Source organism: Trachurus trachurus (assembly GCF_905171665.1).
Source record: "Trachurus trachurus genome assembly, chromosome: 20".
Lineage (NCBI taxonomy): Eukaryota > Metazoa > Chordata > Actinopteri > Carangiformes > Carangidae > Trachurus > Trachurus trachurus.
Window position 1 is genome coordinate 16334240 of NC_139911.1, and position 20491 is coordinate 16354730.

At 41.0% G+C, this 20491-nt stretch overlaps 2 protein-coding genes across 2 annotated transcripts in view; both read left to right on the top strand.

The window, feature by feature from the left end:
* Nucleotides 1–13127, top strand: part of LOC311003644 (vasoactive intestinal polypeptide receptor 2-like) — a 36922-nt gene extending 23795 nt beyond the window's left edge. The window contains exons 5-13 of the mRNA XM_083995435.1: nt 4897–4994; nt 6359–6497; nt 8023–8173; nt 9871–9931; nt 10585–10654; nt 11281–11372; nt 11532–11673; nt 12167–12208; nt 12717–13127. Of these exons, the coding sequence (XP_083851561.1) occupies nt 4897–4994; nt 6359–6497; nt 8023–8173; nt 9871–9931; nt 10585–10654; nt 11281–11372; nt 11532–11673; nt 12167–12208; nt 12717–12890 (969 nt within the window). The 3' untranslated portion in view covers nt 12891–13127. The remainder of the gene's footprint in view (nt 1–4896; nt 4995–6358; nt 6498–8022; nt 8174–9870; nt 9932–10584; nt 10655–11280; nt 11373–11531; nt 11674–12166; nt 12209–12716) is intronic.
* A 3845-nt stretch (nt 13128–16972) lies between these two features.
* Nucleotides 16973–19188, top strand: cUnh8orf74 (chromosome Un C8orf74 homolog; the record flags this gene model as incomplete). The annotated part of the gene is made up of 5 exons (XM_083995285.1): nt 16973–17020; nt 18087–18270; nt 18405–18628; nt 18705–18854; nt 18934–19188. 5 exons carry the CDS (start codon nt 16973–16975, stop codon nt 19186–19188), a joined length of 861 nt encoding a protein of 286 aa, XP_083851411.1.
* Nucleotides 19189–20491: the final 1303 nt, after the last annotated feature.

A 20491-nucleotide genomic window follows, 5' to 3' on the forward strand; every position in this document is an offset into this window, starting at 1 on the left:
GTGGCTGTGTGGGTCCACTCCCACCTTCGCACCCCCCCCACCCCAGGCATCCTTTGTGATGCCATGCAGCTTATTCTTTGACCTTCCCAGATATTGCTTGTGGCTGCGGCTGCATTCCAGGACCCTGTGGTTCATACTGAGCTTTAAATAAGCGAGTAACATCCAGCACGGAGAGAATATCCGGAGCTATTACTGTGTCCACGCTGCAGCAGAGATCACACTCAGCTCTCACAATCAGAGGGAAGTCAGAGTGACTCATTAGTGGCCTTTTATTAGACAAGTGTCAAGGACAAATCCGCCATCATACCTAATTTCATTGTACAGTGTGTATAAAGACAGTCAAGTTCATTCATAATATAAAATATTGTTATTTTTATGAAAATCACAAATGTTTGAGAATCAGCTCATGAAAAAATGTTAAAGGGATAGTTCAACATTTTGGCAAATTGGCCCAGGGAAACCAAGAAATCCCATTAGCCTCCGTAGCGTAGCTCTGAGCAGCTCGCAGCTCTGCTCCGCCATTCTAAAAACAGTTTGCACCGGCAATTAAAGGTAACGAACCTAAAACTATGGCAATGTGCCAATTTGCCAAAATGTTGAACTATCCCTTTAAATGTCACCATACTTGCAGTATGATGATTTAATATGGATGGAATATCTTTTAGAAATATATTTGGAAACATTCATATCATATCTACCAACCACAGAAACAGAAACCTGTTGCACTGCAGTTGCTTCCACAAAAACAATGTACATGTGTGAGCATGAGAAATGTATCTAACCATGCCAAGGAGAATATACACTAGTGTTTAATTATATTGTGATTAATATAATTATTACAGAAATACAGTGACATATTTGAACTTGATCTCAGCTAAGAATAAAGTCACAGGGTCTCCAAACCACTTCACGAGGTTTATTCTCACTGAGAGTGAGAAGGTGTTTTGAAGGATGAACGGCTGCAAACACTGGAAAACTAAACTGTTAAACAACATGTTAGATCCTGTGCAGGCGAAACCAAACCTTTAACACCTCTCCTCCTCAGTGAGAGCATCCATCAGTTTCTCTGCAGAAAGAGTTTCAGTCTCTTTCTGTATATTTTTCCTCTCTCTCTCCCTCTCCCTCTAGAGTCTCTGTCACCTCCCTCTATTTCTCTGTTTACAGTAACTTTTTCTCATCGCTGCTCTGTTTTTCTTCCGTCTCTGTGTGTAAACATGTTCACATATGGTGCTCAGCACAAATCCAAAAAAAAAGTGTTATAAAAAGTTTTCCATTGCAGGCACACTGCACTTAGTCTGCAGCACACACGTTACATTATAGAAGATCCCTCAACAGTGAGAAAACAGATTATTGATTTTCCCGTGATAACAGCAAGATGCTGCATGATCATGATGAGGCGCTTTAAAGTTAAAACAGCAGTGCAACATATTTTGTGCATCTAAGAACAAGATGGACACGTGCAGTGTTGTAGATGGATAGTTTTTAACTCACAAGAGTGAATTTTGAGAGAAAACAGTTTCAAGAGGATTCTACTGAAACAGTTTCACCATGTTGGCTTTCATCAGTCATGGCTGTGAATCCGACCCATGGTGCTTTGCTGCCTGTCTTCCCCCCGTCTCTCTCTCCATGAAAAAACTATAGTATAGTAATGATTTTCTTTATAAGAGGCTACACCAGGAACATTTGACTCCTGTGAATATAAGCAGTGACAGTAGACACCACAGTGATGGTGTGTTTCAGCCTGTGGTGAACGGGGTAATTGTGAATGTTGTTGCTTATAAAGTCTGAACCAGAGAAACAAACAGATGAAACCAGTTAAACACACACACACACAAACATGAGGAGCTGAGTGAGTGAGGAACCCTGCACATAGACAACACAGCAGAGAACAACACAACCAGCTGAGCAGCGTGAAAGAAAACAGCAGAGCGTAAAGGTGAATTTTGAGAACACACACACACACACACACACACACACACACACACACACACACACACACACACACACACACACACACACACACACACAGCTGGCTGATCCTGTCCAGAGCCCTCAGGTGTGGGTCTCCCGCGCTCCGACTCTCACTGAAGCTTCTATTTGTTTCCTGCTGAAGAGACAGAGGTTTTCCGTCTGGAAAACATTCGGCCGAGACCAGACGTCACACGCTGATGCTCATGTGTCACCGTGGTTACTAAATGGTTAAGATAAATACAGATTGCCTATGACGTGATTTGATTTTGAAACGGTGCACAGTGGGCATTAAGTTGTTGAATCAATGTTAAAATCTGACACCTTTACTCAGGTATCAGCTGGGACCCTCCTCCTCCTCCACCCTCCACCTTTTTTTAAATTGACTTCAAAATTGTATTGTTCACCTTGAACATTTCCAATGGTATTACTCCTTGATGCCATGTGACCTCAGTGATGACTCTCAGGTCACATCTTGTGTCCAAACATCCAGTTTCCAGTCAGGGTGTAAAATACTTTGACTTCAGCTCAGCTGAGCTGGGAGAGGAAATTTAAATTTAAATTAAATTGAAATGTATTATCTAATTGATTATTGATTGACTCCTCCCCCCAAATCCATTTGAATTTAAATATTTTTAAATCCTTCAAAAAGCCTGACACTGACTACATTACAATGATCTGCTTCAAAGAAAACCACCATCAACGATAATATACAATAACAAAACAATAATAGAAAATATACTTTGATTGTGTTGTGAAAGATGTACCATCATGGGAGTTTTTCACTTTCAAGATTATTGCAAAAAAAAAAAAATTGGAAGCAGCACATTTTTGTGCAACTTTTGTGACAAACAGGATGAAACACAGTGGATGCAGTTTGTTGTTTCTTGTGATCACTTGGAGTCTTTTTTGACTCTTCATTTAGAAGACTTATCTCCAGCCTGTGTGGCTTATTGCAGATGTGTCAGTTATTGAGGTAATGGGATGTTTGTACTGTAGGTTGCATCTTGATGATGTCAGGTAACTTGTACTCCTGATCGTCATATCTGTCATAATCTGCTGCTCTCTGCTGGTTTCAGTCTTTCCACCAGGTTGAAGAAAACCATTCTTTGTGGAGCTGGTATCGTGCACAGTGGATGATCTAGGTCCAGGTTTTACTGACACAAATCCTAAGTCTAAAATGAATACGGTTACAGTCTGCAGATGCAGGTCTCTGTCATGACTTGATCTTGATGTAAAACCCCAGCGACCTTACAGGAGCAGAAGACAGAGCTGCTCCACCAGCGTTAGACTTCTGTCAGGGCCAGGAAGCAGCTCAGCCTGAAGTTCAGCATCGCTCTAATTCCCCCGGTGTCAGGGAGGAAGACGGAGGAGAGGGCGAGCGCGCCAGAGTTTGGAGATGGAGATGTGTTTGGATATAGAAGGCAGTGTGGCTGCTGCAGACCAGAGCCAGCAGGTCATCAGCTCCCAGCCAGAAGGCCTGAGAATCAAACTCAGGAATGAGACGCTGATGCCAGGCTGCCAGCGTCAGATACACAGCTGGATATTTGTCCATATGTGTACAGTGGACAGACGGGGCGGTGAGACGACACTGAGCTTTCACATCACCAAGAGCATCTATCTATTGATCGATCTCTCGTTCGTTCGTTTGTTTGTTCGTTTTGTCTGTCTGTCTACTGAATGGTACAAATGAGTGTGTATTACAGTAATGTATTTGATGTATGTGATCATACTGTATGTCTTCATATAGTACATACCGAAAAAGAGATAGTGTGTGTGTGTTTGGTTAATAGCCAGATGGTGTGTCAGACATGGGGAATGTTGTTTATAGATGATGAGAGAGCGATGAACGCCAGGCACATTACACACACACACACACACACACACCCGCGAGCGGTGGGCAGTATAACACAGCTCCACAGCAGAGCCACCCCTGTGTGTGTGTGTGTGTGTGTGTGTGTGTGTGTGTGTGTGTGTGTGTGTGTGTGTGTGTGTGTGTGTGTGTGTGTGTGTGTGTGTGTGTGTGTGTGTGTGTGTGTGTAATGTGCCGACTCGAGGAGTTCGTGGAGAGTGAGTGGAGCGCGGTCTTGAGATGGACCAGACGCTCATCCTGTTCCTGACCCCGCTCTTATTGTGAAAGAGCCTCTCCGCTGTGGAAAAAGGAGCCACAGCTTAGCGAGGCTGCCGATCACAGCAGGAGCATCTCTAAGAAACGCCTGAGGAGGATGTGGGAGCTACTGGAATAAAAAGCTCCTCTGTTTGATCAGATTATATTATTAAAAATATAAATACACTTGAACTCAGTCATTCATCTTTTTTTTTTTTTTGAAAGGTGTGAAGAAGTTTCATTAGTTTTATGAATCCTCCTGTGTGTCATCAAATATTTAAGAAGCTGCAGTGCCTGTTCATTTTTCATTAATGCCTCAGAAAGCCTGAATTATATTTAGATTTTATTTCCGTGGGTCTTAATTATCATGACTCCTAATCTTCACTGTTAGCAGCCTCTCATATGAACAAACAATAGCTTTCACTAAATTCCTGCATGTGATGTGTGATAAAGGAACAGAGAGCAGCTCCCTCTAGTGGCGTTTATTTCCTGTCTTTACAGAAACCACCTCCCTGGGGCAAACTCAGTCTAAGCTGAGTTTAATTTATTCTTAATCTATTTATTATCTATAGCTTACAGTCATATGTTTTACTGAATCATCTTTCCATCCTGCCTAAGCTTAGCTTTATTTGTGCAGTGATGAAATCCAACACAGGGATTTTACTGCTTCTCTTATGAATGTTTTGATAGTTAAGTGGCCGTAATATAAGCAGGGACATTTATGAGATGATTTACTTTCTCCTTTATTTCATAGTCATATAATTTTTTAATATATATATATATTTTTTTTAATGCACCGTATATGTATTTTCTGTGTCCAGCTGGTTTTCTACAGAGTGGTGAGGATCCTGTCCACGCTGGGCCACAGCCTGTCGCTCATCGCTTTGCTCACCAGCACCATCATCATCTGCTTGTTCAGGTAAACACACTCACACACTCACTCACACACTGACACACTGACGTCCACCAAATTGCCTCATGCATCTTTAGGTGTCACACTGCACAATGGTGTTTGCACAGACGGACATGTTTCTTAACGTGATATCAGGAATAACTTGTAGAAGCAGGAATGACCAGAAGGCTGAAGAGCTGAGGTCAGTCTCAAGTAAACAAAGTCAACCCCACCACCACCAACACCTCAATCAATCAATCAATCAATCAAACTTGATTTCTATAGCACTTTTCATACAATTAAAATGTTAAAATTGGAGTAATGTGTGCTCTCTTTCTGGCCTGAAGGCTGCAGGTTCAAACTTTATCATTAGTTTGAACCTGCAGAGAGAACAACACAGCGCTCTGCCGCCCATCTGCTCTGTCTGACGTCACTTGTCCCGCCTCTGTCCCGGCGTCCTCGTCCATCTCCTCGTCCGTTTGCCCTCTCTCCCTGACTCTTCCTTATATGGAAGAGTGTTACATCTTCTCCTCTCACATATTGACCCTGAAGTCAGAATAATAACAAAAAAAAACACAGCAAAAAGTAGATATAACTCCTCCTGCGTCATTTTAGGAATGATGGAGTTAACGTTTTCTTTTAATCCGTCTTTTGAAAAACTATGTGAACTTTTCCTTTGGTTACATGCAGCCTCCTCCTCCTCCTCTGGCTCTGATAATTATGTCACTCCTGATGGGAAAGGAAAGTGTCAGGAATGTCACAGAAAATCAAGATTTGGAAAAATAACCAGTCTAATCTATTTATTATCATTTAGTTTCCTATAAATCATCTCCCAGAGCTGAGTTTCTCTGCAGGTGAGGCTAATTCATAAATACAGTTCACTATGTGAAAAAAAATGAAAGAAGGGAAAATGATTGTTATTATTTCAGATAGAAAGAGGTTGTTATTTTAGATTTAAATGTGTGCTGTGCTCCAACAGCTATAGACAGAAGATTTGTCGTGCGAAAGCGTCGGCCTCAAGTGTTTAAACATGACCCTGAAAACCCAACTGCAGCTAGGATATACTAACTCAGGATATATAACATAAATCTGTATATACACACTTAAGTGTAGACGCGCACTTCACACACACGCTTCCTCGCGCACATGAACAGTTTGCTGCAGAAACGTGTGAGACTGATGAAACGTCTGCAGCTCGGCCTGGACGCGCTCCAGCTGTTCACTCGGCTGCTATCGGCGTGTTTAGATACCTCATCGCTCACTGGGTTCACACCCTGACAGCGTCTGTAAACACACTTCTCAACGTTCTTCTGTCTGGGTTTGTGTCTGTGTGTGTGTGTGTGTGTGTGTTTGTGTTTGGTGTGTGTGTGTGTGTGTGTGTGTGCATGCAGGAGGCTCCACTGCATGAGGAACTACATCCATCTGAACTTGTTTGTGTCGTTCATGCTGCGAGCCGTGGCCGTGCTGACCAAAGACACTCTGCTCTTCTCAGACGACGAGAACACTGACTGCAGCACGCAGCCCTCGCTGGTGACCACACACACACACACACACACACACACACACACACACACACACACACACACACACACACACACACACACACACACACACACACACACACACACTGAAGAGATCCTTCACTGCCATCTTTTCTATTACATTTGCAACTGCAAGTTCAAATCTACTATAAGCCCTTATTTCCCTGAATCTGCACCAGATTTCTCCTGGAGCAACCGTCTCCATAGAGACCATATATTTTAGGTTTTCAATTGCATCTGTATGATGGATTTTTTTTTTTTTACAATAATGTACCACAATAATCCAAAAGATGAACCTAATCTATCACTACATTACATTACTACTATGTATTTTCATGTAGTGGTGAAGTCCTGCAGGCAGAACAGTGAGTGCCAACTGATTGACTGTGTGGTATGTGCACTGGTATACAAATCCCTGTTAATCTACATATACAATAATCTGCAGGCTTTTCAGGCCCAGTCTGTGGGAGTTTTCTGGATTTAATCATCAATAATAAAGGTTTATTTTCAGTAAACCTGGATTATTGTGCATGCAGTTTTGTTAAGTTATTTTTGGAGCCTTTTAGTGCCTTTATTGATTGGACAGAGAAGACAGACAGGAAACATGGAGGCAGAGAGCAGGGGGATCTTTGACTTCAGGGTATTTGCACACATGTGGTAAGAACCTGACATCTGAGCTGTCGGTGCGCTGCTTGCAGGCAGTTTCATGAAGCAGGTTCACGGTGATCTAGGTTAAGCTGCTGTTGTGATATGCAAACGAGACAGACCTGACATCTATAGCCACGTTTCCACCGCAGGAACTTTCAAGGAACTATGTCTGTTTCAACCAGAGGAACCAGGAACTAAATTGTATTTCCCGGGTAGAATAGTTCCCCCAAAAACAGCTCTGGTTGCGGGGTGGTACTTTCTGAAAGGTTCAGGAGGTTATTCTGTTTTTTGTTTTGTTTGTTTCTTTTGTTGGGGGATAGGAGTATAAGACAATATAAGACAGTAACACACAAAAAAATCAACTTCTGAAATAAAGTATTCAGTACAGTTACATGATTAGGCTACTTCTTAAAGGACTAATCAGTAATTTGCCCAATACTGCGTCTAGATCCTTATTGTTTTTTTTAACCAAAATAATTATTGTTTGAGACAAATTCTTTGTTTTTGTATGTGTAATTTAAAGACTATAGGCTACATTTACTTCAGTAGTGATTTGCATAATTTCCCCAGGACTTTAGGCCCTGGTGGAAACACAGACAACGATGGACCACAGGAACCTTTTAGTTCTAGGAACTAAAAAGAAAAGCACCTACAGTAATAGGCCCGTGAGTCTGTGTGAGCGTGTGGTGTAGAAGACCCAGAGTTCAAACTTTATCATCACCACCGATTCAAGTGAATCAATCAGTTGTATCTGATTCACTGTCAGAACCGATACTCCATCACATGTCATCACATCCAGTTGTATTGTATGAACTGTTGGAACATACATGAAATAAACTGTGATGTTGTTGTTGTTGTTGTTGTAGGTGGGCTGCAGAGCCAGCCTGGTGTTCTTCAACTACTTCATCATGGCAAACTTCTTCTGGCTGCTGGTGGAGGGTCTCTACCTGCACATGCTGCTGCTGGTCATCCGCGCCCACTCCACCCCCCTCTCCATCTACATGTTCATCGGCTGGGGTTGGCTGCACCAAACTCTGATTTTCTTTGCTTTTTGTTTTCACATACTGAGACGTGTTCTTCTAGTTTTAGGTCTTCCATTGCCAGTTTAAAGGGATATTTCAACATTTTGGCAAATTGGCCTATTCCCATAATCCTTATAGTTTTAGGAGTAGGTTCATTACCTTTAATTGTCAGTGCAAGCCATTTTTAGAATGGCGGAGCAGAGATGCTAGCTGCACAGAGCTACGCTACAGATGCTAATGAGATTTCTTGGTTTCCCTCATCAAACTCATCAAATACACAATCCAACAACTCCAAAACGCTCTGGTGGACAAGTTGTGACCTGCACATTCGCCGCGTTATGAAATAATAACGTATTATGTAACATTACGACACACGAAGCAATTACTCTGAACTACTTGTGCTTTTGAAGGCACTCTGCCGAGCAGCCGTGTCTGGGATGTATGTCTGGCTTTGCATTTGCCTCGAAAAACAACTCTGTCTCGTAACATCCCATTATTATTTCATAGCGTGGTGAATGTGCAGGTCACAACTTCTCCACAGTAATCTTTTGGAGTTGTTGGATTGTGTATTTGATGAGTTTGATTTGGAAAAGGCGAAAGTACTGCGCGTAGTGCAGAGTTCACGTCTCTGCCCCGCCGATCTAAAAACAGCTTAAACCGACAATTAAAGGTAAATTACCTACTCTTATGACTATAGGGATTATGGCAATGGGCGAATTTGCCAAAATGTTGAAACATCCCTTTAACATCACCATCATCAGTGGTACCAACTGCTCAAACACATATAAATTCAGGAAACATTATTTTTTACGACTCGTGTGCTGCAAAATACTCATAACACAATGGATGTGTTTGCGTGTGTTTTCTTAAACTCCAGTGAATAGAGCTCTCAGGGCCAACATACTGTAGATCCCTGCAGGCTGAACTCTGGGGAATTGATGTGAATGATGAGCAGAACAAGATTTTTTCAACCTTAAACAGAGTTAGAGAAACGAAAAGGGAGGAGGTGTTAAATCATGGAGGTAATACAGTTGATCATGTCTGTTATTGTTTGTTGTTATTGGCCCAGGCTCTTGTTAAATAGAAAAGGAAGAAGAAGCATACTGTAGGTGAATGGACTGACAAGAAACACATGTATGGCAGCACTTCTCCCCAGGCTTTTCTCACCGCTCATTACTGCACAGACGTGAACATGTAACATGTCGTTAATGAGCTGCAGAGGCAGGAGCTGGGCTATGGGCGCTCACATATAGTATATACACACACCGAGGCACAGACAGGCCCACAGACAGGGTGTCATGGTGGGGGTCTGGTTGTAAACACTGGTCTGGTTCAGCCTCTGCCTTAGCTCAGTCCGGTCGGTCCAGTCTCCACCATCCATCACCACTTCACCAACACTTCCTCCTCCACTGCATCACCTTTCAGCCCCAGCTGGTTAATGTACATCAGTGTGTGTGTGTGTGTGTGTGTGTGTGTGTGTGTGTGTGTGTGTGTGTGTGTGTGTGTGTGTGTGTGTGTGTGTGTGTGTGTGTGTGTGTGTGTGTGTGTGTGTGTGTGTGTGTGTGTGTCTGCGTAGACGTCACATTTCCTGCACAGCAGCTTGTGAGGATGTTCTGTGTCTGGCAGACTGGGAATCTAAACATACTTTCTACTGTGCTCGTCCCTCTCTCCCTCTCTCCCTCTCTCTTTCAGGAATCCCTTTTGTTTTCCTGGTGGCATGGATTGGATGTAGGATAAACCTGGAGAACACATGGTGAGTCTGCTCCTCTGATGTTTCACTAAACAGGCAGACTGACTGACTGACTGACTGACCTCTAGTGGCCTCCACTCCTCCCTGCAGCAAGAGCTACAAAACAAATGTCATATGAAATGAACAAGGAACAAAATATAAAACAGTATAGTTTGCAGTAATACACTGTGATACATAGAACATCATGTTCTGTCCATATGTTTGTCTACAGATCTCTCCATTGCATTTTCTACAACCCTTTTTGCATTTAATCTTTATTAATAAGCTGATTTACAAATGGAGTCAGGTTAATTGAAATGCTACTGTCAAATATTCCTAACAACATTAATGTCATGATTTATTTCTTGCTCCCCTGGCCTGAGGCTTCTCTCTGCTTCAGCTTTAGATGTTTTTTGTCTTTCTAATTTGATCCTTGCATGAAAACACTAGTTTCCCCATTTCTTTGTCTCTTTGTTGTTTCTCATGAAATCTGAATCTTCCAACGCTTCACAGTCCATTACTTTAACCATTAAAGCCCACTGGTATCAAGATTTGACAAGAGATTTCCCAGTTTCATGTGCACCACTGAAGCCTCTCATTTGCTGCTGGTTAGTTTTCTTAGCTCTGATTTTAAAAATGCTGAGAACCAATAAAAATCCTCTCTGACTCATTTCCAGGTGTTGGGAGATGAATGAAAAGCCGATCCCCAACAGACTGATCAACTGGCCCATCATGGTGTCTGTCATCGTGAGTTTCCTCCTGCTCTGAACTCTGTATCATAATGCAGCTGTGCCTTATTCACAATTGACTTTGTTTGTTTGCACAGTATTTATTTTTAACTTAAATAATTTTGAATTCTTTGGAGTATTTTTGACGTCATGTTTTACAGATGCTGGATTCTGTTTTTTCTCGACCTTTAACATCCTCACTGTTGTTTCCACACAACTGTAGCCTACTATGTATTTGCAAAAAAACACTTGGGAACATGTTTTATCAGTTCAGAGTATAAATCATGTAAAGGCTACAGAGATAAGTCTCAGATAAGGTTCAATCATTCAGCCATTTATTTCTAAACATGTCGTCCGACAGATGATCCATCACAACAAGCTGTTGCTCTGAACTTTACTTTTCTGATTTGAGCGGCATGTTTACTGTGTGGCTCACTGCAGATGATGTGTTTACAGCTCGTCTACCATTCTGTGGAGCTTGAATGCACTTAGCAAAGACTTGTAACACTGTAAAAAGCCCAATTTAACATGTTCTTTGATGAAGCTGTAAAAACAGAAATTAAGAAAGAACAGAAATGTTCTTATTCTCAAATAAAATCCCTGTTTTGGCTCTGTCTTAATACTTTTGTGTTTCTCCACTTTAAGATCAACTTCATTCTTTTCATCAGCATCATTCGCATCCTGGTGCAGAAACTGCGCTGCACTGATGTGGGAGGAAACGAACAATCCCAGTACAGGTACGCTGAGGCATCTTGTTTCACCTCTGACCTGTGGTAGCTGAGGTGTTTATTCTTTATTTGACTGATACAATCTCAGAGTGCTTTCTAGTCTTTCTGGTCCCATATTTTATGTTGCTCTTTTTTTCTTCACCCCTGTGCCTGTGTGTTTCTCACCAGACGTCTGGCGAAGTCCACTCTCCTGCTGATCCCTCTGTTCGGGGTGAACTACATGGTGTTCATCTACCTGGACATGGAGCCGACTAATAAAAACATGCATCGCATCAAGATTTTCTTTGATCTGGGCCTTGGATCCTTCCAGGTACCGCATGACAGTGACCACACATTATATCGTATACAAACAAATAAATAAAACATCTCAACTGATTTGTTGTGCCAAGAGGAGAAAGACAGTGGAGGAAAGCGTCTTTGAAATTTATTTTAAATGTAAGAACTAAAAATGTTTTTGCTGCATTGATTGATGGGATGTTTGGAAAAATACATATTCACGTTGGAAAGACATGAACAGTTTGTTGCCTGTTTTGATCTTGTTGAAGAGTCTTTGATTTCTTCTTGATTTACTCAGATCTTGACGCAACTTAGTCTTGAGACTTGATTAACGTTTAACTTCAGCCTTGATGTGAGATTTGATGACCAGAGAATGACCCTGACAGATATTTATTTTGATAAAATCTTTTCATGGAAAGCTGTAGGAGCCATGTGCTTGATTTGTGTGATACTCTTCTGAGCAGTGCGGAGTGTGTCCACAGAGCCTCCTCTAAATCCATCAGTAACAGTTGTGTGTTGTGTTTCAGGGTCTCATTGTGGCTGTGCTGTACTGTTTCCTCAACAGCGAGGTGCGTCTTCACACACACATATGATTTGATTTATTTAATTCTTGCTAGCAGTGGTACCAGAAGGATCCACTGAAAAGTCCAGAATTTTACATTAACATTAACATTCCCCGAGGAGTTTGGTTTTGTTTGGTCTCCTATTAAAGTGGATGAATCTACGTTACCCACACTCGTTAATGCGTCCATTTTCGATAAATATATTGTTTTGTCTTTATAGTTATTTTGACATTATTATTTAGTGGTCGACTCGCCCTTCAAACCCACGACTTTCATTCTTGATTAATTCACCATGTGCGTGGAGGCTCATGGGAAATGTAGTGTGAAAACACTTTGCTTTCCGAAACTCCTCGTAGTCCCTTTAAAGAAAAGAAAAAATTGTCAATAAATATTTAAAATGCAGAAACAATAGTTTAAAATCTTTAAGAACAACAATTACAATGACATGTGCTTCTACATATAATTCTACAGTAGTCATTGAATTCACAGACTGCTTTGCTTCGTGTGCAAACAGGTTCAGAGCGAGCTGAGGAGGACGTGGAGGAGTTTATCGCTCAAGCGTTACGTAGGGCGGGACTACAGGCTTCACGCCATGTCCATCAGCCGCAACGGCACCGAAAACTCTTCCCAGTTTCCCAGGAACTCCCGAGCCCCGTCCATCCTGCAGACGGAGACCCTCATGCTGTGACCGGGCACAGTCGCTTGGTTCTTGTAAAGACGTTCAGAACTTCTGCTTCTTTTTGCAGCGCCTCCGAACACAGGATATCATACTCAAGTACTCTTTTATAGACATATCATCTGCTCCTGTGGACACTGTAGAGGACATGTCTCTTGGACCTTTCTATTATCACTGTCAAGTCCGTCTTTGCAGTGGTCCTCAGCGTTTTTTCAACCTCACAGCCATCGCATGGAGCAGAACCTGCTGGATCCTCCAACAATAACGAGTTTTTATTTCTGTCTTTTATTTCAGACTTTCAGACTGTTGAGATAAAATACAATGCAACTGCACCAGTTTTTATTCATGTATATTTACAGTGGTTATTAAATACTTTTCAGACACACCTGAATGTATTGGTAGCTAGCTATTAATTCATTTCAATAGCAGGCTGTAGTTTGAAACAAACATTCTATGAGGAAAACTCAACATATGTCGCAATGCAGTCTGGGTAGAGACATCACAAGTGTTGACGCAACAAAATGAAAATGTCAGTTCAGCCTCTTCAGTTTTAATATGAACTCGACAACAGTAACGACATCTTTCAAACTAACATGGAGGCGGGAGAGGAATTCCTGTCAGCAGCTGTTCTAGGTAAACATATCATTCCAATTTAGTTTTATGATTGAAAACCTATTCCAACAGCACTGATGTCAGAGATAATACCATTCACCGTTTGCTCTTTAGGGGAATAAACAGTAAAACACCCTAACACGATGCTGATGGGTTTGGTTTGATTATATTCACAGATCTCGGTTCATTCCAGATGTGTATGAGAGCCAGCAGACCAACAGGCAAGTCAAACATCAAGTACTGTAGCCGCTATTTCTCAAAATATAAGCTGCTGAAAGAGTTAGTGCTCATCTTCATCACCAAAAATCCAAAGTGCATTTGCAGTTTAAAGGTGTGTGTTGCAACAAAAGTCAAAAAGGACCAACAAGCAGTAAAAGGAATATCAAAATAATACTAGATGTGATCAATAATGATGAATAAAATAATGATAATGATGGTCAACAAAAAAGAATAACAAGACCCTTAAATGCATCCACGCAATGACGTGAAAACTCAACGAGACAACATAATAAGCCCATACAAATATGTACAAAAGCACAGTGTATATAACTATACCGTATTACTTTATATTATACCGTATGTGACATAGGTTGAACGGTATTTTATTACAGCTAAATCTGTCATGTAAGATTTCTGGTCATTTGTAATCTTGTATGTTGTAATCTTTTCTAGCAGGTTTAAAATGTCTGGGATTATACCAAATAGCTTCCCTGCATTCATTTTTCTGTTAATTGATCGCATTCACATGAGTGTGTTTCAGTAACCCTTTAATTTACAGGCCTTTAATTATGTGATAATGTCAAGAAATAGTCAAGACATAACAATTGTGTCATGTCTAGAAATAGCCTAGAAAAAGCGTCAATTTCATAGTAATGTCGAGAAACGATTGATTGTGTAGAAATAGCCCAGAAAGACATTAGCCTACTATTAAAATGGCTGTTATAGGTTATTTTTGGACAATATGCAATTATTTCTTGACATTATCACGTAATTAACGGCCTGTAAATTAAAGTTACCAAGATTTCTGCTGGTGCTATTTGTGTTATTTACTTCATATACCATGTAATCCATGAAACGCCTACCCTTTGATTAGAATTTCATAGGCTGTTCAATTCATGGTGGATTTGAACACTGCTGGTGTGTGTACCATGATGCAACTATTTGAAATGTGGAGACTGCTGTGTTTGAAGAATGATCTGGGATCTGGCTGGTCTCTCCGTGTCATGTGCTGGCTTCACTGATCTCTGTGTGCTGCTTTGAATGTGACACAGAGGGGAGAACATCTGACAACACAGCCTTCATGTAACCAGTTAGTCCTCCTCAACAGCCACTGGTCTTTGTCGGAAAGTCTTATGGACTCTGCTCCATGAGGTTTTAAACATGGCTTCACAACACTTTTAAAAACAGGATGTTCAAAAATAGAAATTTGAAAAACTGGTTAAAATAGATAAGTTAAAGTAGACATAGACATGCAACAAAGGGGATTGGTGATCATTAGCGCACCCTTGCCCCTTGCAGCAGCATCATATCTCAGCTGTGTTTACTTCAGGGTGGTACATGGAGTGGTTCACCTTATACTAATGTGATTGGTGACAGGAAAATAAATAAATGTTAAAAAAAAATGTCATTCTGCCATATAAAGAAACACTGCCATATTATTTTTTCTTATAGGACATCTAAATTTGAACACATCTCAAAATGAGTGCAGCTAATGAGTGAGGTAATGGTGGCCTGTGTGGGTCTAAGTAGGTATTTAACATACAGGATATTTAAAGCAGTGAAAATTTCAAGGGTTTCTGTAGCAATGGTTTTTAGAAAGAGTGCATTCTTGTTGCATTTTACCTGATTGCTTGTGATTGTGCCACAAACCTAAAAGGCACTAGTTTTAACCATGTCTACCGACACGTCCCTGCTCTTATGTCTTTTTCCATTGGCCCATTTTTGCCATGTGTGTTTATCTGCTCTTGACAGTTCACACTGACCCATGCTGTCAAAGGTCAGAGGTCAATGAGGAAGATAGCATGTTGTTCCATTGGTAAATAGAAAAACAAAAACCTGAGAGTGAAACCCATTTACTGAAGAAAGACTTTATTTTCCTCCATGGAGTGGGTGTATTTACTTTGGATTGTGGAGCATTTCAGCGGATTGCAGGCACTGATATGCTTGCATAGTTTTCAATGGTAAATGGTTAGGGATAAAACTCACTCAGCAGAGCCAAAGAAAATCAAGACTGATGTCTGGAAAATTTGAATGGCAAGGAACAAAATTAGAAAACAAATACTGGCAAGGTAAAGGAGGGTAAAGCAGTGACAACCTGGTTCACCTGGAATGGTTATATGCTGTCATTCCGACATCCCACCATTCCGAAAGGCTTTCAATATAAGGAAATGTGCATTACTCAACAGGTGACTCCCTCCTACTTATCTAGACTCTCTACTTCTGGACTTTATCTATCTGGCCTGTCTAGCCTCTACCTGGTCTTTTTTACTTAACTTATCCAACTCCACAATTGCCTAAGCCCAACCAGTGCAAAATCTTTTTGGGAAAAAATAAGCTATTAAAGGAATTGTCGGAAAGGCAGGATGTTTAAAAAAAGAAAAAGAATACTGTCATTCCGACCATAGGAGGCAAGAATTGTCAGAATGATGGGACGTTTTATAGAAAATTAAGTGTTGCCAATTGCCATAGACAATTAGGACCAGTTAAATAGGCTATAAAACACAGTTTTATATAAGTAGGGGGTCCCCGTTCCATCTCTCCATCAGTTTGGGGGTCCTTGGCCTGGAAAACGTTGAAGACCCCTGCCCTAGATCACAGTTTAAACTGGAGTTTAAAGTTCTGGTTAAACTGAGGTTTAAAGGGAGGTTTAAATCTAATCTGTCTGAATTTTGAACTACGTTGAAAGTTCAACAGAATTTAAACTTAAACCATGATTTAATCTGGTTTTAAAGTTAAACCCTGTTGGTGCAATCCAGCCTAGAGGCCTGGAGGGATGTCGGAATGGCGGTCGCCTCCCACCTGGGTTAATGTGGAATGATCGGATCTCTGGTTGACTTTTCCATTATAATGTCAGTGAAATTATTCTTCTGAGTAGTATTCAGTAATAGTATTCAGCTGAATGTGAATACGCATAGTGACAAAAAATATATGCTGAACAAATTACTACAGGCAGGTCTTTCTGTCACACCACCACCCGCTCTCCCTGCATGTGTGTGGCACATGGAGGATGAACTGCTGGAGAGTGGATGCTACAGGTGGATGAGCTGGATCATCTCTGTTTAGATTATGGTCTGTCTGTCCCCTCACAGACATCGTGGAGCTTGTGGGACAGGAGACTCCACCATCTACGTCGTTCTTGGTTGTGCTACGTACGCGACGTCACGACGTAACAGCAGCGTCCGTCTCCAATGGCAACCGGGTGAACTCGCTGCCTGTAGGTCGATTATACATGCATGGTCGATACTCAACAAGGATAGAAGAAGATGGATTGTCTTCCAGAGAGGGAGATGGCGCAGATAGCGAGACTCCAGGTAGGTAGACCATAGACTGTAAAAAAAAATGTAGACACATGGGTAGACAGGCAGGCGCGGAGTAAACAAACAGCTGGAGATCTGATGGTGCGTTCAGGAACTAGAGAACACAGACAAACCAAACACGACGTAACCGGAGGTTCACGTCCTATTTAAAATTATTTGCACAATACCTTCGCTTTCAGGTGCATTATCGAGATTATAATGGCTGTTTTTCAATATAAACTTTTAAAATGAAAAACAACTAATTGAATTAATAAAGCATTGAACCACTGTATTCACGTGCCAGTGTACACTACTTTTGTAGCTTTATCTGATAGCTAGCCTACACTTCGCAGACTCATTATAATGCATTAATCAGATAGGCTATATTGTTATATTAGTAGCTGGGCGATTCCACCAAAAGAGTGCCATTTCTGTCCCCACCATATTAAATTTATAAAAACATGTAATAATATAATATAAATATATATATTATATTATATATTATTATATATTATATAATATTATTATATTATATATATAAAAGGCTTTCAAAACACTGAAAACATAGCCTTTGTTGCATGTCCCCAGAGCCAAACGCTATAGTTTACCACAATGCATAATGATTAAAATCCCTCTAAAATCTCATTTTTTTTGCATATTAGTGTGACTTCATATTATATCTACACTTATATAACATTTTCTATACTGAAATGGAATGAAAAATGAAGTTTAATTTTTAAGAGTTAAATGGCACTCTTTTGGCGGAATGACCCAGCTATGAAATAACCTACATAAAATAACAGATGAAAAATAAAAATAACACACACAAAAAATAAAGCTTACTAGTTCATGCACCAAACATGAATTATGAGTTAATTTGCCTGTATCAACAAAAACAAATACCTTCTTTACTGAAGGGAAGTTTTAAATGCAATACAGTATTATAGTGCTACCACTTCTAAGGGTCTCTGGCTATTCATTTCATCCCAATACACTGATTTGTGCAGAGCAGTGTACTTTCTATCAAATTGTCAGATTTGACACAAAACATGCACATGCTCTTTTCTGTGCCTCTGTTCAGAGGGATACTGGAGTGCAGAGGCTCAGCTGTCACTTCTCATGGCCTGAGTTCTGCGATGAACGGTGCTGCTTCCATCAAGAGTTTGTGTACGACGTCGCTATGTTTGCCACAGACTGTGGCCTCCCCTGGCCTGCTGTAATCCAGACCGCTGGGATTGCTAAACGCATTTTCCCACAGCTGGATGGTGAGAAGACATGTGTTATGAGATTTGGGCGTTGTTTAGCGTTTAAGCTTTTGCTTGCTATCTCAAATCTGATGTTTTACTGAGGTTTGAGTGAATAAACCTCCTCTCAGTCTTTATTATCATCTATCCATCAGGTCTCGACACACCCAACCTCCTGGTCTTGCTGAGAGATTCACTATCTGAATGTTTACCTCACCTCACCTCTGTGCACCGACACAAACTCACCCAGTTCCTCTCAGACACCTGCTCCACCCGGCGGAGACTTTTCCAGGCTGTGGTGAGTGGAGCTGCTCCCGTGTCCATCGCTCAGCTGCACTTGGAGGTGCAGTTGCCACCTACACCCTGCCCTCTTGCACAGGTAAGAACCAGTTAACAAAGCGTGATGATTTCAGCTGCCGCATTTATTTCATCTTTGCCCTGTACTTGTGTCGCAGGGCACAGAAGTGCACGAGTGGGAGCGTCAGTGCCGTCGAGCCCAGCTCACCTCTACCTTGCAGCACAAGGAGGAAGAGCTGACGAGTCTCCGAAATGGCTCAAGGGTTTCTATAGGGGATATTCCTGAGGATGTGCAACTGGACAAAGAGGTAAACACCGGGAAATGTGTTTGCATGAGCAGAAAAAGTCAATATCTCTGTCTTATATTGTGTCCGCCGCTCTCTGCAGGGTGTGTTGGAGCTAGTTCGTGGAGCTCTGAGGGCCAGTGAAGGCCAGATGGTGGAGAGCCTGAAGCAAGAGGCCTCCCTGCTCAGTGACATCTTGCAGCTCAAACTGCAGCAGGCAGCTCTGGCCACCGGGAGGCTCCACACTCCTGTGACTTCCAGTAAAGGAAGCATCAGCAGAGGCTCAGACACACCAGCAAAGGAGAAAAAACAAGCAGCAAAGACTAAACCCAGAGTGAAGTCTGGAAACGCACCTTAAGGTGAGCTCAGTGAATAAAGGTGAAGGGAGCTCCCTAGGACTTGTGAGTGCTTAGGTTTTAATAGTATCTACTTATGATGGTGGGATAACCTGTGCAGAACATCTTAACACAAACATCTTAACATCTTAAACAAAACACAACTCCGCCCACACCAGTTATCTTCCCCAGAATGAGGGAATGAATTAGCTCTATAAGATGCTTCTTTATAAAAGAAAAGTAGATATAACCAGAGCCTGGATTATGATTATGAATTTATTTGTGAGTTGACACAGAGGGAACAGTCGTGAAAATGGGTTTCACACTAGAGCATCAGTGTCAAACTCATTTTAGTTCAGGAGCCACAAACAGCACAATTTGATCTCATGTGGGCCGGACCAGTAAATAATAACATAATTACCTATAAATAAAAAGAACTTTGATTTTTTCCCTTTGTATTAGTATTATTAAGATGTTTACAGTTAATGAGCTATCCTTTTACACAGGATATTATGAACAACCTGAAATTTCTGGATAAAACACATGTGCAGTTTCAACAATCTTATGCCTCTTCTGTCTTCTATGTAATTTTCACATTAGCAAATTCATCCTGAGGGTCGGATGGACCCTATGCCAGGCCGGTTTTGACGCCCCTGCACTGCAGTCTGTTAAAAAAGAAACATATAGTCCTGGAATCCCTTTGATTTAGGAGGAAATGCTGCAAAGAAAAACATCATAAATAACATTTAAAAACAATTTCATTATCGGGTCAACATTCATAAATATTTTGTACTGAGATCACAGCTCCAGCTCTTGAACTGAACACAAAAATATTTAAATATAAATGAAATAAGAAAAACATCATCAAACGACATTTCTTTAATAACTGTACCCAGGCTAAAGTCTTTGAGTGTTTATGGTTACAGTTACTGGTTAATCTCTGACTAAAAGCCAACCGCTTTTGCAGGACAACGCAGCGATTAGCTGCTACGTCAGGTTGGAATCTTTGCAATATTCATTCATTAATACAAAGACATACAGGTACATCTCAATAAATTTGAATATCTTGGAAAAGTAGTAGTAGTTCAATTCAAATAGTGACACTCATTAAATAGATTCATTACACACAGGCTGAAATATTTCATGTCTTTATCTCTTTTAATTGTAATGATAATAATAATAATGGTAGTAAGTAAAAAAAAAAAGGAAAAAAAAATCACACCGCCTCTACCACAGCCTGCTGATCCAAACAGCTGATAGGCAGAGTTATACAGCCTGCCTTTGTGGAGGAATTATTATTATTATGAATATTATTATTAGTACCGA